At 44.6% G+C, this 15,219-nt stretch overlaps 1 protein-coding gene across 1 annotated transcript in view; it reads right to left on the bottom strand.

Moving 5' to 3' along the window:
- The window catches only part of DNAH17 (dynein axonemal heavy chain 17), a 122,790-nt gene that overhangs the window by 36,366 nt on the left and 71,205 nt on the right, over positions 1-15,219 (bottom strand). The window contains exons 50-56 of the mRNA XM_066612860.1: positions 14,633-14,724; positions 11,930-12,091; positions 10,963-11,127; positions 8,810-9,001; positions 7,686-7,952; positions 5,582-5,743; positions 552-785 (exon numbers count right to left, since the gene is read on the bottom strand). Coding sequence (XP_066468957.1) covers positions 552-785; positions 5,582-5,743; positions 7,686-7,952; positions 8,810-9,001; positions 10,963-11,127; positions 11,930-12,091; positions 14,633-14,724 — 1,274 coding nt within the window. The remainder of the gene's footprint in view (positions 1-551; positions 786-5,581; positions 5,744-7,685; positions 7,953-8,809; positions 9,002-10,962; positions 11,128-11,929; positions 12,092-14,632; positions 14,725-15,219) is intronic.

Genomic DNA, 15,219 nt, shown 5'->3' with positions numbered 1-15,219 from the left:
CCCTGTGCTTGATTTTAAGAAACTTAAAATTGATAATGTCACTGCTTTGCCTGATTGGATCATTTACGACCATCTGGGCATCCCTACCTGCCCTTCGACTCAGTCAAACCCATTGGGGTTGGATGCCCAATCGACTGGTGCAATGCCAATCCCAGCAGAGCGAATAGGCTATGCGCTTTTGTTCTTGCTGGACCCAGACAAAGCCGACAAGGAATTCAGACAATGACTGGTCTGCTTGGTCATGCAATCTTTCTACAATGGCACTGATTTCAAAGCAAGGAAGCCTCCTTCTGAGGGAACCTTATGCTGAGGCTTTCCTTAGGGGAGATCAATGGGGACAAAGAAGGGAGCAAGGGGAGCCCATTCTTCACAAGCATGTAATACACTTGATAGCTGGCCCTCATTTGTTTAAAATAACCAGCCTCTAAAGACTGGCACAGTCTCTAAAACAAGGCACAGATGGTCATTCTGGGTGGGCCACCAACTACAGGCCTCAAGCCATGAGCCCAGGACTCCAGTTTAACACAAAGGATGTCCTTTCATTTACGTACCTGGGAAGCTGTACTCTGGAGTTTCATTAAACCATTCTCCAATCTCTCAATTTTGGCAATGAGCTCCATTCTTTTCTTAGCAAGCAAGTTTTGATAAAGTTTGATCTGTTCAAGGAAGGTCTTTGGGGTTGTATAATTATAGCGCCTCTCAGTGGCCAGGTAAACCTTGGACATTTCATTGGCGGTTTTGTGGACGTAGGACATAAACAGACTGATGGAGATCTTAACTTCAGGCTGCAAGACAGATCATGAAGTCTCAGTTAGGCTCATAGAAGACAATGGATGATTATCAGAGATGCAATGACTTTTCAATCAAATACAATTAACAAGCAAGTCTAATTGACCTAGGCATTTGTTTTTATTATTTTTATGTTCAGGCTATTCTGTGTGTGCATATTCTCTCGACTACCACCCCAATTATTCATCATTCTTTTCCCCAGTACAAACATCATTCTTTTCCCTAGTATCCTCCTTAGTTATTTTAGGTGATCTCTCTGCATATGTTCCAAGGGAGGTTCCCCTCCTTAGCAGCTATTAGGACTGTGAAAACTATTGATTTTTAATTTGCGATGCTGGTTGCAATTTTCTCATTTTGTTTTGTGGCTTCGTGTTGTATCTACTGATGTCTTAACTTGGTTAGCTGAATTCAGCAGCGGACCTTCCATAGACGAGATGGGGCAAAAGCCGGCCACTAGGACCCCGTGGAAGCCTCTCTGAGGCTCCCAACAGGGGCAGAAACAGTGCTTCCAGTTTCCTGGAAGCACAGTTTAAAGCGTCAGGGAATCACACAGAGATTTTTCTGACGTAGTTGGAGGTTGTGTGAGGCTCCGTGAGCCTCGGGGGGGGGCTTTTTCAGTGAGGAGGGTGGCAACAGCCTGTGGGGGACCCCATCGCAGACCTTAGCCCCGAGCGCAGGGCTGGGGAGGTCCACTGCTGGCTGAATTACTAATCCCCTGAAATTAGAATAGGGCAAAAATGTTTATTTCTAAATAAATTGTTTTTTTTAAAACAAGTCACCTAAAAGCAGTTTACAAAACAGGTAAAGCTTTTCCTGATTCAATTATTTCTTAATTCATTGACTATGATCAGAAGTATATCGGTTTCACACATATGGGTGCAGAAGCATATGGGTTTCACACATCTGTGGAAAGAAGACGGTTCGTTGAATGTTTTTATTTCCACACAAGTAACTTCAGCACAATCAGTTCTGAAAATCAAAGCCAATATTTGCAACTTGAGAGGGTCAGACTTGGTTATTGGATGCAGCTGGGGACTGCAAAAACAGCAGCAGGGGGGAAAAAGAGTTTCTTTTGAATCAATTTATTTTACTGACTGCACAGTTTTATGCATGTTTACTCAGAAAAGTCCCACCAGGTTCAGTGGATATTAGTCTGAGGCAAGTGCACATAGGGTTTCAGTCAATTTCTTTTCCAACCATTTTTGAAATGTATATCTGCTACTGTATTTCACTGAATCTATGACACCATCGATTGTAAGACACATTTTATGTACCACCAAGAAAGATAAAAATACTGCCAGTTGAACTATGACACAATGCTTTCTTATTACTTAGAATTTTTATTTTATACTTATTGAAATAACTCTTTTATACTTACTTAGACATAATTTTTATCATATATCACTCTTGTGCATACGTAAAAAGGAAAACACAAGTGAAAAATTGTAAATTGGTTAAAGTTTTCCTAAAATGTCTTTGTATTTTGAATCTGATTTTTCTTAATATGTAGTGATGACAGTGTGACCACCTATGACCAAGTTCACACATGCATGGGCAATGACAACTACATTGCGATTTCCACGTGGCCACCATCGACTGCCAGATGCACCCCCATTATGGATATGTTAAAATGTAAAAAAATGAAATATGATAAATGAATTATGAGAGGCCAAATCCATTTTTTTTTTTAAATTTCACTGCTGCAGAAAGACTGCATTGCCGAAGAGAGCCAGGATGGTGTAGGGGTTCTGGAGTTGGACTTAGACCAGAAAGAGCCAGGTTCAAATCCCTGCTCAGCTATGAAGCTTCCTGGGTGACCTTGGGCCAGTCTCTATCTCTCGGCCTCACGTACCTCACAGGGTTGTTATGATAGCAAAAAGGGAGGGACTATGTACATCATCCTGAGTTCCTTCATGGAAGGGCAGTATAAAAATGTGAAAAGCAAATAAAACTAATTGTGTGGATGAATTATTCAACTTGGAGCACAATCCAAACTTGCGCTGGAGCAGGCAAGCCAGGAGGCTTGCACTGCATCCAAGGCAGGTTTGTGGCCAGCAGTGGCTCAGCCAGAGGCAAGGGGAAACTCTTCCCCTTACCCTGGGTAAGGGCTGCTGGCCCCAATGGGTCTCCTCAGACCTGCGCCACCTCTGGAGGTACAGCAAGTCCGAGGAGAGTGGAGCAGCTTGAAGCTGCTCTGTTCTCTGCAGGGACAGGGGGTTGGGATCTGGCATAACTGCCAGATCCCAGTCCTGCCTCTGGCTCCCTGCACGCCTGCCCCCGGGGCAGCCCATCACCCGCCCTCCCCCTGCCCAGGAACGCCCCTCTCCCTCCTCCTCCCCACACCTACCTTTGCCGCTTGTGTTGGCACGGGCGCGCCAACACAAGTGGCTGTGAGGAAGCCGGCGCAGAGGCTTATGTCAGCCTCCGCGTGTCGGCGCATCTTCCCCGCAAGGAGGTGCAAACGTGCTTTACAGCATGTTTGTGGCCCTCTTATGCTGGCCCAAGGGACTTCGGCCGGCATAAGGTGCACTTTGGATTGCGCCCTACCTGGAATTAGTTGAGAGTTCATAAAACAAGCAAATCAAATATTTAAGTCAAATTCTACATTTGTGTAAATCTGACTGCTTTGAAGATTGAAGACCTGTTTGTTTCCATTCCCATGCAGCACACTAGCTTAACTGCTGCAGTGACTGGGGCATGCAAGATCAAAAATCAGGGAACCCGGTTGTTGTTTCCTCAGAGTGCGTATTTAACAGCCAATTCAACAGTGAAAATGTTGTCGTAGGAAAATGAATGCTATTCAAAGATTCTGAGGTTACTTCATGCCCCCATTTCCTTTGTTTAAATATGCATCCCAAGTGTTGCTGGGATGCATACAGAGTCAATTAATGTTTAATGTGCTCAGTGGGGGGAGCACATGTGCTTGGCTCTCTAGAGTCCAGCGGCGGAAGCAAAGAGATAAAGGCTCTGCTGGTGAATATACATGTTAACTAGTCCCAAGGGGACACTGATGTTAATCTGTCTCAACAAGCCAAATGGGACTCAGAGGGTGTCAGATGTGCACAGCTGCTTTTCATTTGCACACATGTCAAACTGCCATCACTAAGAGGCAGTGATTTCTGTCCTTGCAGTCAAAGCTCTCCAGGTAGACCTTCAAAGCTGGGCTTCTTACAGATTCCCTTTACTTTTTCAAACAGATATTGGGCAAAACACCTGGACTGTGAAATGGAAGAGATTTACAGGCCTCTACATGTCTACTCAGAAGTAAGTCCAATTAGAGTCAATGGGGCTTACTCCCAGGAAAGTGCGGATAGGATTGGGCTGTGTCAGTGGCAACAGTATTCAGCAGATGTACAATTATTTTTACCAAACACCATTTTGCTGTTATCCAAAATCCTGCAGGAGACTGGAAATCTCAAGCAAACTGCCTTAAACTTCATCTTTATTGTGGAAAAGTGAGGAAGAAATACTGAATACATTTCAAAATATTATTTTCCCATCCATAGGGAAGGGAATGTCCCTTGAACTCAGGGCATCTCCTATTTCTTGACTAGATCTACTTCAAAGGCTTCCTATCCTCTTGGCAGAAGTCATGCCACCAACTCAGAGTCACTATTTCCTGTGCTGTATTTTCAAATACAGATCTTCATCAAATAAATGTGCATTCTTTATCTAACTTGATGCAATTCCCTGCCTGATACTTAAGTGGTGTTCCTGTAAAAATTAAGCAAGCAAGACAACATTTCACACTTGACCAGAAGATGTTACCCTGCCCTTTGGGAGATCACTACCCTTATCTGCCTTGACTGAAAAAAGCTAAAACTAAAACAGTGACGTTGTAAAACCATTTTATTTGGTTTTTGACTGGGTATAGCTGAACTGGCAAACTGACCATAGTCATATAGCACACTTGAAACTACTGGTCAGAACTAGTTGACTTCTCATCAGCACTAAGAGCGAAACTGCCTGTGTCACTGATGGTCCAATCCTATCCACTCATTGTGCTGGTGGACTGCAAGTTCCCCCAGTGCACAGTCCCCAGTGCAGGTCGCTGGCATGGCAGTCTTTCCGCCGTTCTGCAGAGTACCCACTCATTGAAGAACTTCCTGGTGTTAAAAGGCCAGGCACAGGGGAACAGGAATGGGAAAAATAGAGCCAGGAGAGGGAAGGGGCTTTTCAGGCACGTCAGCCCTATAAGAGGTAGGGCTTCTTACCCCTCCCAATCCAGAAATATTTTCCCATAGGGCCTGTCATGAAATAGCTATTTCATGTGTGCTCTAACTCTTTCTGAAAGCTTTTGCTTGATCTTGAAGGAATTCTTGGTGTGTCTCATGGAGGGGGAACTCCTCCCCCCCGTACTCTTGCTAGATAAGCTTTTCGAAGAGTCTTTGTCACTGACTTTTCATTAGCGTCTCACTTCCTTCTGAAACTCAAGAATGTGAAAAGGTATGGATCAAACTTCCAGAATTCATCCAATCAGAAAGCAGGATGACATAATTCCAGCAGGGAATGATAAAGCCTACCCCCTTCCTAACATGTGCTTATTCTGTGGAAAATGCCAGTTACCACATGAATTTCTGTATGTGTGGTTGGGCTTGTGTTGAGGTGCAGTGAGGAGATAAATATTACTACAGTACATCAGTCCTGGAACACTTCCCAGAGTATCAGAACTTTGGCAGAGTTGCTGTATTCAGTACCAAGTGATGCTAGTTGATATCCTTCGTCTAGTGATTTGATTCAGCCCACTGCATTGGTATTGCTACAAATGATACTGCTGTAGGTTCCAACTCACCTCAATTCCCTCAGTTTCCTCTAGGAACCTTGCACTTACAGACACCAGGGCATCTTCAGGCCATTCATGAAACCAGTCTATAGCAGTGCAGTTCACGACAGCAGGAAACTTTCTTGCCCGCACACGTAAGGTAGACCCCACAGGAGAGAAGCACAGGATCACCTGCAGGCAGAAAAGCATCGCTCACAGAGCAAACCAAATTTTTGGGTGGGAGTGCTTCGAAAAAGAGGATCAGGATACGAGGCAGACTGTGATCCATATTCAAATACTGCTTAGTATGAAAATGACTAGAATTCCTTCTTTAACAACTGTGCAAGACAGAATGCTATCCTATCCACCCTCTTTTTGTTACAAATTTTAAAGGGATGCAATCCTGTTTGTGGGTCAACTTCTGCTGTTGGTGTGTCATGGTCTCCTAGTGGTGTTGAGATTTCAGCGAGTCTAGGGATGGCACTGCCCCTTTCTATGCCATCGTCCTCAACATCACCTTTTACAAGACAGTTTTTGCCTGTCAAGGACAGACAAACTCAGAGTCCCTCAAGCCACAAAGAGCAGAAGGAACAGATGAAGTCGTTTATACTGAGCAACGCCATTGATCCATCTATCTCAGGTTTGTCCACACAGATTGGTTGTGGTTCTTCACGGTTTCAGACCTCCAGCCCTTCCTGGAGATGCTGGGGATTGAAACTGGGACCTCCAGTATGCAAAACAGATGCTTTACCACTGAGCTATAGCTCCTCCCATAAAATTGGATTCAGTTCTGGTTCAGGTTTTTGGTTCAAACACTAACTGTATATAGGAATATAGACCTGGTAGTGATTTAGACTGCTGCCCACCTAACATAGACTTGTCTACACTGAATGGCAGTGGCAGTCTGGGTTTCCAGATGGGTCCTCCCCAGTCCTGTCTGGAGATGCCTTGGATTGAACCTGGGATGGTCTATATGAAAAGCCTTGCTCTGCTTGTCAAATGGAAGAACTTAGGAACAGGCACTCCTGAAAAATGTAACCTCAAGCATTATTTATTTATTTTAAAATATATTTAAAATTTATCAGCTGCTTTTCTGAACAAATGTTTGATGCAGGTTGCTCACAGCCAAGACAATGCAAACTAAAAACACTACAGAGGCAAAGTAAGTCCAAGCAGTGTGATCAACACCTGCCTAGAGCAGTGATTGAATCCATCAGCAGCCAATCTGCGAGTGCTGCTGTAAGAGGTGGCATCACTGCAGCTCACCAGACCCAGTAAGTGAAACTGGGGTGAAACTGGGCAGGGAGGAGGGAAGAACCAGGGTGGGGAAGAGGTGGGAGAGGGTGGATTTGGCAGCAATGGTGCACTCTGAATCCTATCCCCTCTCTTACAATCCTCTCTGCCCTTTCCTCTCCATGGATATATGTCACCAAAAGTGGTGGCATATATTTGAGTAGACCCATAGACTGCCCCAGGGCTTAGCAGGAGGTAAGTATAAATGTTTTATCCTTTCCTCTCATTCTCCATCAGGGTGTCCTGCCCCCGCTGGATGCAACCTGTGCCTTTTTGGTGTGGCTGCAATAGTATGGCTGGCAGGGGATAGGATTGGGGCTTTTGCCTGGTGCTGAAAGAACAACAGCATAAGAAGACCCTCTATGGAGCAAATTCTATAACAGAGGTGCCACAACTAAGAAGTCACTCTTTTCTTCAGGTGGTGGGCACACCTGGAGGAGGGCCTCTATAGATGACCATAGTGCATTGGTGGGTTGATGAGGAAGTAAGGTTACTTCAGGTGCCCCAGTCCTACTCAGGCTTCAAAGCCTAAGTACTTAGGCTAGCAAAGCCAACTGCAAGCACTTTGAACCGTGACCAGGAAAGTACCAGGAGCCACGGCAGCTCTTCATGCACCAGTAAGACGTGTTCCCCATTACTGCTTCCAGCGGCCTTTTGAACTAGTCACAGTTTCCAGACAGTCTTCAAAGGAAGACTGAGCCTTTTCACTACCAACAGGACAGTCACAGTGTATACAGCCACCATGTAACGTGTTCTGTTTGCAAAGATGTTTGGAGAACCATCTCCACACCACCAGCTCCAGACAAGCTGCAGAAATGGGATAGAAAACTCAACACCATACCTTCAGTTGCCTCCGGACTTTTTCAATGAAGTACTTCCAGCAGTTTTCCCGAGTATCTTGAACGCCAAGGGATTTCACCTGAGGTCTCATAGAGCCAATAATATTTTCCACTTCATCATCCTGGAACAGCCCTGGGATCTCACCAGATGCCAAAAGGTCATTGATTAATACCAAAAACTGCTCTTCAGCAACTTGGGAGTCGGTCATGAGAAACACAGTGGGGGTGTTCTTCACAGCTGCTTTGATATACTGGGAAGCCAGGTCAGCCTAAACAACAGAACAGATACTTGTCAGCTTCTCACACATTAAGTTTTTCTTTGGAGCATTGCGGATGCCAATTCATTCTTTAAACATATCTTGAATTAATAGAGGAAAGAGGCAAACTTCATATTGTGAAAGAAGAAAGAGCCGCCCAAGAGGAAGGAATTAGGACTTTCAGGAATACATGCCATTTTCAAAGTTGCACTTGTGTCTTTAAGCCGAAGATAGCAACTTTGTAGCTACAAGTACAAATGTCTTCCCAAATGATGATGTCTGCCAACAAAACTGAAGGTGAGACACACAAATCAGTGTGTTCCCCTAGTGACCAGTAGGGGCCACTCTTGCACTTCCCAAGCGGTCATGCACAACCCCCAGGAGACTCCCTCTGTTTGCTGCTCAGGGTCAGAATATAGTTTTCAATACTGTACCACTAAAAGAGCTTTGGGGAATCATTCCTGCTGCCAACCTTCACAACTAAGATTTGCAAATAAGTAAATTAAATTTTTTAAAATTTTGTTTTGTTTAAATTTAAATTTTGTTTGGTAGTCTGCTTAGTTTCATTGGCTTGTTTCAAAAATTTGCTTCAGTTTATGTCCAATTTGGATGGTTGTCTTGTTTCAATTTTGATTTGGTCTTTAATCATTTCCTATTGCTTCCAATGGGCAAAATTCAATTCAATAAAACCTTTAAAATTACTTTTTCAGAATTGCATAAGAATCCCAGGGATGGAACTGAGAGGGTTGTCTTTTGGTATATTGCATGACGTGATGCAGGGCAGCAGTGTATAGGCATTTAGCATTGGTTTTTGATTTCTTTCTGTGTTCCAGCCATTTGCTGGGATATTTCTAAAGAAATCTTCACACCTTGAGATCTGGAATTCCATAGCCTTTCTTCAGTGTGATCTGAAATACATCCAAGGAGCTGATATAGGCTGCCAGTCGAGACAAGCTCTGTTTGCCACTGCCTCCTACCCCAACGAGTAAAGCGTTCCCCCTGGGAGACTCTAAGATCCGATTGATCCTGCAGACGTGAGCCACAGCATCCTCAAACAGCACCTGCGACAGGCAAAGAAGGCTTGTTAATAGCGTAAACCACAATAAATCTTAGAAGAACTTATGACCAAGAGCTCTTTGACTGAAAGTTCTTGTAAGATTTACAGCTGAATCCTATCCCTTCCCTTGCTGGTGCAGCTGTGCCCAAAAGGCATGTGCTGTATCCAGTGGGGGGGGGGGGGGGCTTGGGAGACTTTGGAAGGGAAAGGGGATTTTAATCCCCTTACCCCCACTTAACCCTCCTGCTCCACAATGGGTCCCTTTGGACCTGGGCCAGTGATTTTACTGCCACAAGTCTGAGAAGGGAAAGGAGGTGAGGAGGCTTCTGCTAAATGGGAAAGATTCCAGTGTGTTCCACTGCTGCCGGATCCACCCCCTCCTGCAGCCTCCCAACCTCGTTCCTCCCCTCTCCACCCCCATTCTGCCCTCCCACATCTCCCACCTGGCTTATCTTCTCCAACAGGTGGCCAGAGATCCGGCAAACATGCATGGGAAGGCTACTACTTTGCGCACTGCCAGAACATGCTTTATGGCTGATTTTCAGCAGCCAGCAATGGCAGAATGCGCATTTGTCCAGCAGGGGAGCCCAATAGGATTGGACTATTAATGAAAACAGATGTAGCCATACAGTACTAACTAATTTTTAGCTTGAATTTATTAGTAAAGAATCTTGTTTGGCCCACCTATGTTCTACCCTGATTTTGTGCTCTAGTTTTTATCACCATTATGTAGTTACTTCACAAAAACAGGCACTGACCTTTACATGATGCTCCTGTAGTTGTTTTGAACAAAATGTTTCACAGTTCCCTTTATCTTGGCCATTGTGCTACCCTGCCCTCTCTGTAGCTTTAGGAGCTTTAATTTTTTTAAATTATGCACACACTCACCTTTTAATATTTTTAACCTAATTATGCACACATTTACCTATTCACTAACTCCACCTGGATACTTTCCTTTCTACTCTTTGCCTATTGGCACTTTTGCAAAACTCTGGACATTCTGATGTTATCAAGGACTCCTGATTCTCTTTCCATTTCACCTATTAAAACTTTGCACAGCAACTTCCCCTCCATGCTCAAAAGTTAGCCACATCTGTTGGGATAGCACAACTATTGGTGCACATAGTTAGCAGCATTTCATGCACAAAAAAAGTCTTACTTCAGAGAACAGAGTCTACCAACAGTAGGATAAATGTGGGATAAATGTACTGCATGGGAAGGACAAGAGACAAAGAATTTGTAGAAAGTAACAGCCCAATTCTGAGCTGCCCAGGGCGTGTGGCTGCAGCGGCGCCGAGAACGGCTCCTGCTGCATCCAGCATGCCTCAGCCTGCCACGGGCGGTGCCTCAGGAGAAAGGGACTTTCGTTCCCTTCTTCCCAGGTAAAGGAAGCAGCCCTGCAATGCGGCTACTCACTTTACAGCCAACCAAAAGGTAAGGTAAAGGGTGCCGAACCTCACACAAACGTCTTGGATACGGTGGAGCAGAGTTCCATGGGACCCACCTCCCTCCCTCCCCCCGGCACGCTTCCCGCCTGTCCTTTCTCCATCTCCCACCTCCCTGTCACACCTCCTCCCCGACCTCTCTCCGCCTGCCTCCCCCCTCCCCAGAATGCCTCCTCCCCGCCCCCCTCCCCACTTACCATGCCATGGCTTGGCGGTCCATGAGACCACCAAGCAGCGGAGGATGGGCATCTGCCCAGCGCTAGCCCAGTGCTGGGCTAGCACGGGCGCTAGCCCAGCGGTAAGCCTCGCAGACGTGCCATATGGCATGTTTGCAACAGTGCGCTCTGGCGGAAAGCCAGAGTACTGAGCTCAGGATTGTGCTCTAAGGCATTAAGACATACTTTTAAAAGAAGGGCACAGTCACAGGTATATGGTCAGTAAAGAAGTGAAAAGAACTGAGACCACGCTTGGAAGAACCAGGAGCATCCTCAGTCCAGCCATCAATTCCCGTGTCACTTACCAAATTCATCACGGCATTGACCTCATTGTAGCTATCCAGGGCTTCCGCAAGCAACTTATTCAAAACCTGCCAGTTAGGAACAGGTAGATATTTTGGGTCTCCAATGCCCTGAGCAAAGTGGCAATAAATATTGGGTTTTGCAAAGACAACATTGTCACCAAATTCCTGCAGAAAGCAAAAACATATGTTCATAAATTATCTCTCACCTTCATTTTAACTGTGGCAAATTTGGGGGTTAGATGTGTTTCAGGAGTTTGGTAGGAGTTTAGCAGATGAGAACCAGGTTCTTTGATCTACCCAATCATAAGGCTTTAGAAATAATGGTAACTCATTCCATTGTAGGGATTTCTAGTGCAGGGGTGTCCAAAGTTTTTGCAGGAGGGCCACATTGTCTCTCTAACTGTGTCAGGGGGGGGGGGCCAGGGGAAAAAAAAGAATTAATTTACATTTCAAATTTGAATAAATTTACATACGTTTACATAAATGAATATATTAAAGATGAACATATTAATGAATGAAGGTCTTGCAATAGCTCAAGGCCTATAAAAGGCCTTGCACAAAGCAAGGCTGGCCTTTCCTTTGCTGCCGCTACTGCATCACAGATGTGAAACAGCAAGCAGTGGAGGGAGCCCTCATCCCACAGCTCATCGAGAGGTCAAACAGTCGCCCTCACAATGAGAGCAGTTGCATCGGGCCAGTGTGGGCTCCAACAAATCACTGGAGGGCCAGAGGCTCATTGGAGACTGGGAGCTCCCTGAAGGCCGCATTGAGAGGCTTCGAGGGCCGCAAGTGGCCCCAGGGGCGGGGTCTAGTGTAATGGTCTAGTGTAATGAGATGCCTGTGAATTTTTGTAAGTTTCCTCCTGCCCATGGGTAATTAGCCCTCTTCTGTTACTAATATAGAAAAGCCCAGAGATATCCCAGCAGAGTGCAAGTCCACCCTTGAATGGAAAAAGAGAGAAACTCACTTCAAAGAACTTTTTGCAAGAAGCCATCATGACCCGGCCAAAGCTTTCTTGATCTTTTTCCTCCACAAGTTTGTCACAATAAACTCTCTCCGCTTCGTGCAGCCACAGTCGAACCAGGTCTACCGGCACTTTGAGGCATTCGTGTGTGGAGAACAGCAGTCCCTGTCAAAGACAGGAGCATCAGCATTAACTTGTAGAGAGCCATGCCTTTTGTGGCATGGAAAAGTGGAGCCCACCCATTACATTTCAAAAGAATTGACTGCATATAGAATTGACTGCCAAGTGTCAAGACTCATTTTGCTTATCTGCATTGTCCTTGCTGTATCTTCTTCTGAACACATCCAGAAGAAGATGGTCCAACATTCATGATCCAAGTCAAAGTTTTGTCCACAGGTGTTTATTCATTCATAAACTCAGCTAAATATGGAGAAGTTGGGAGTTGGACCTGTCCTCACAATTGAGTAAAAATCAACACAGACCTATATGTGCTATATCAGGATAAAACCAATATATGGGAATCAAAAGCTTATCTAGGGACGTGAGAAGGCATCTTGCAGTCTGCCGCTTGCGGCCATTGCTACTGCTGACATATCTCCTGAATGAGTTCTCCATCTAATCATGTTGGCAGGTTGTGCACATGACAGATCATGAATCATGGTTGCTTTAGTAACAGTTTTACTACCCTTTGATTTTGTGCTGATGTTGATGGAGCTGTCTTTGCTGGCACCATGGAAGTATGGGAGGAGAGGGAAGAATAGTCTCTGTGTGCCTGAGTATGCATGAACGTGCATGCACATATATGAATTTCTCCCTGCCCCATTCACAGACTGCACATGAACACATCAGAATTGACCCATAGCAATTTGCTCCTCTATTATCTGGTTCCTAAGGGTTAGTTCAAACGTTCATCTGCAGCTTCCACATGAATGCCATTGGAAATAGGTCTTGTTTGGCAGTGCTCAATGCAGAAACCTTACCATTTGTGAACACTTACTACACAATTGGGGCCAGGGGTGATTGTGTGATGTAGCTCCATGCTGGTCCTGCACATTCATCCTTAGAATGCCTGCATTTTAGGGCAGACCATCCAGTTCTTTGTGTTATGCCAATTTTGCTGTCCACCAAATACACACTGTAAGGAGAAATGCCACCGCCTACATCCTAGATGAGTGGTTCAGCAATGTTTTATCAAAGGGATCCACAAATATGCCTCTCTTTTCTGTAGTACCAAGAACTGAACCACAAGTGGACCTTCCCCTTAGAATTTTGTGCTGCATTATCCCCAATACCAATTGCCAACGATTTGGTCCCCCCATAGTGCTTTAACAACCCAACTGAGGTATTCAAACCCATCGCTGTAGATTGAAGGCCTAAAATCATTTTGCTAATGAGCAATGACCAGACGAAAACAATTGCTTCACTGAAAAACCTATCAAAGGAGGAAAATATGGAATATATACGTGCTTAGGAAAGCCAGCTATTCCCCAGGGCCCTTGTGCATATTGCAGTTGCGCGGATGTTAACAGATGGCAACTTCTTCTGCCAGAACAGAATGCCTCAGGAGATGTCATTAGGAATTTATGAAGTCTGACAATAAAAAGCATAGTCATGCTGAATCATGGGAGGAAGGATGAGGCTGTGGCAGTGCAGGGAGTGCTCTCAAAACTGGAGAAAACATGAAGAAGAAGTCAGGAAGGGAAAACACAATATGAACAGGGTTAGTCAGAAGCTCTGGGGAAGCAGCTGTGGAGGTAAAAGAAGACGGAGTCATGGCAGGAGAAAATACCCTCATGGATTAAAGAGGGTACTTTAACTCTTTGGTTAAAGAGTTACTCTCTTTCTGTAATCAGCGAAGTGGACAGGAGGCAATAACTACCTATGGGCTGTTCTTTAAATTTTCTAAGCAAATTAGCACATAGGAGCAATGCTAAGATTGGTCCGACAGGATGTTGGTGAGGCAGGATATGAGCCAAGCATGTGACACTCATTCTTACATAGGAGCAGTTTCAATTTCTCTCAAACCTTTCTGCATGACTTCAACTTCAGTTTGATATCAGCTTGGCTAACCTAGACTGTTAGTTCTCAGACCAAGCTCCATTACCTTCTCCTTCAAAAAGGAAGCTGTATGGATTTTGTTGGAATGGATGTTGTCTCTTGGCTTCTGTTTCCTAGACTGGTTGTGCTCGGCAGGTGTATTCTAAATAACAGCCCCAATAATCTAGTCTAGCCAGTAACTGGTCTGCATTTTGCCTGGATTTCTGTCTCATTCAAAGGGACAGGGAGAGAAACTCACACTGAAGTAAAGCTAAAATGAACTGTTGCAGGTCCTCAACGTATGTAAGCCTTGGCATTCCCAGAGTGCTCCACATTTCCTTCTTAGTCTAAGAGTCTGTGTGGAGGACGGGGCAGGTAGGAGGCGAGCTCTATCCACAGAGGACTGTAGGGAGGTGGCACATACCCCTCCCATCTGCCACTGATGCTTTTGCTGGCTGCACTTACGTAAGTCTGGGACTTGCCGTGGCAGCAGCTGCATCCGCAGCTGCAATATGTCTCTCTATGTCTCTCACTTCCCTCTTTGCTCTGTGACTGTGTGAACTAGAACAGGGACTCCTTCTCATGTAAAAATCGACTTATGTAAGATTGTCTTGAATGAAACCCCTACATAAGTCGGAGAGTGCCAGTACAGAGAAATCAACATTGTACCTGGAAAATGTTGGAGAGGTCTCGCAGATTGAAAACATAATGAAATTTTATGGCCGTTGGAAGAAAGGTTGATGTAATTTTCTGATGCAAGGCTGTAGAATGGAGAAATACAGCATTTATAAATCAAAAGAGGGTGCTTGGGGGAAAATGGATTTTAAATTCTGCATTCACAAGTAGCAAGAAATCAGAAGTTAATTTTTATCTACGTCAAAACAAATTTATTAATCAGAAATGTATTTAATTAATTAATGTGGCTACAAACTATCCTCTATTTTCAATTTAGAGGCAAAATTTAACAAGGCAAAACGTGGGGCTTTTGTTGCTGCCATATTGTTTCTTATACAATTTATGGTTTTGAGAACTATGTATATTTTATGTTCATATTACATTATAAAGGTTGTTTTTTTCTCTGCACTGAGTATATATGCCTCAGAAAAGTCTGTTTTCACCACAAACATGGTGGGAGCATAGGCCCAATGAATTGCTATGCTTTTGATTTCCAAGGAATCATGAGGTAAAAAACCCCTCTCCTCTCCTCCAAGCATGGCTGTGACAACTGCCATAATCGCATTCCAGAGGGTGCTCCA

Source organism: Tiliqua scincoides, chromosome 2 (assembly GCF_035046505.1).
Source record: "Tiliqua scincoides isolate rTilSci1 chromosome 2, rTilSci1.hap2, whole genome shotgun sequence".
NCBI lineage: Eukaryota > Metazoa > Chordata > Lepidosauria > Squamata > Scincidae > Tiliqua > Tiliqua scincoides.
The sequence above is the reverse complement of the archived record's forward strand: the minus strand, read 5'-3'. Positions and strand labels throughout refer to the sequence as shown.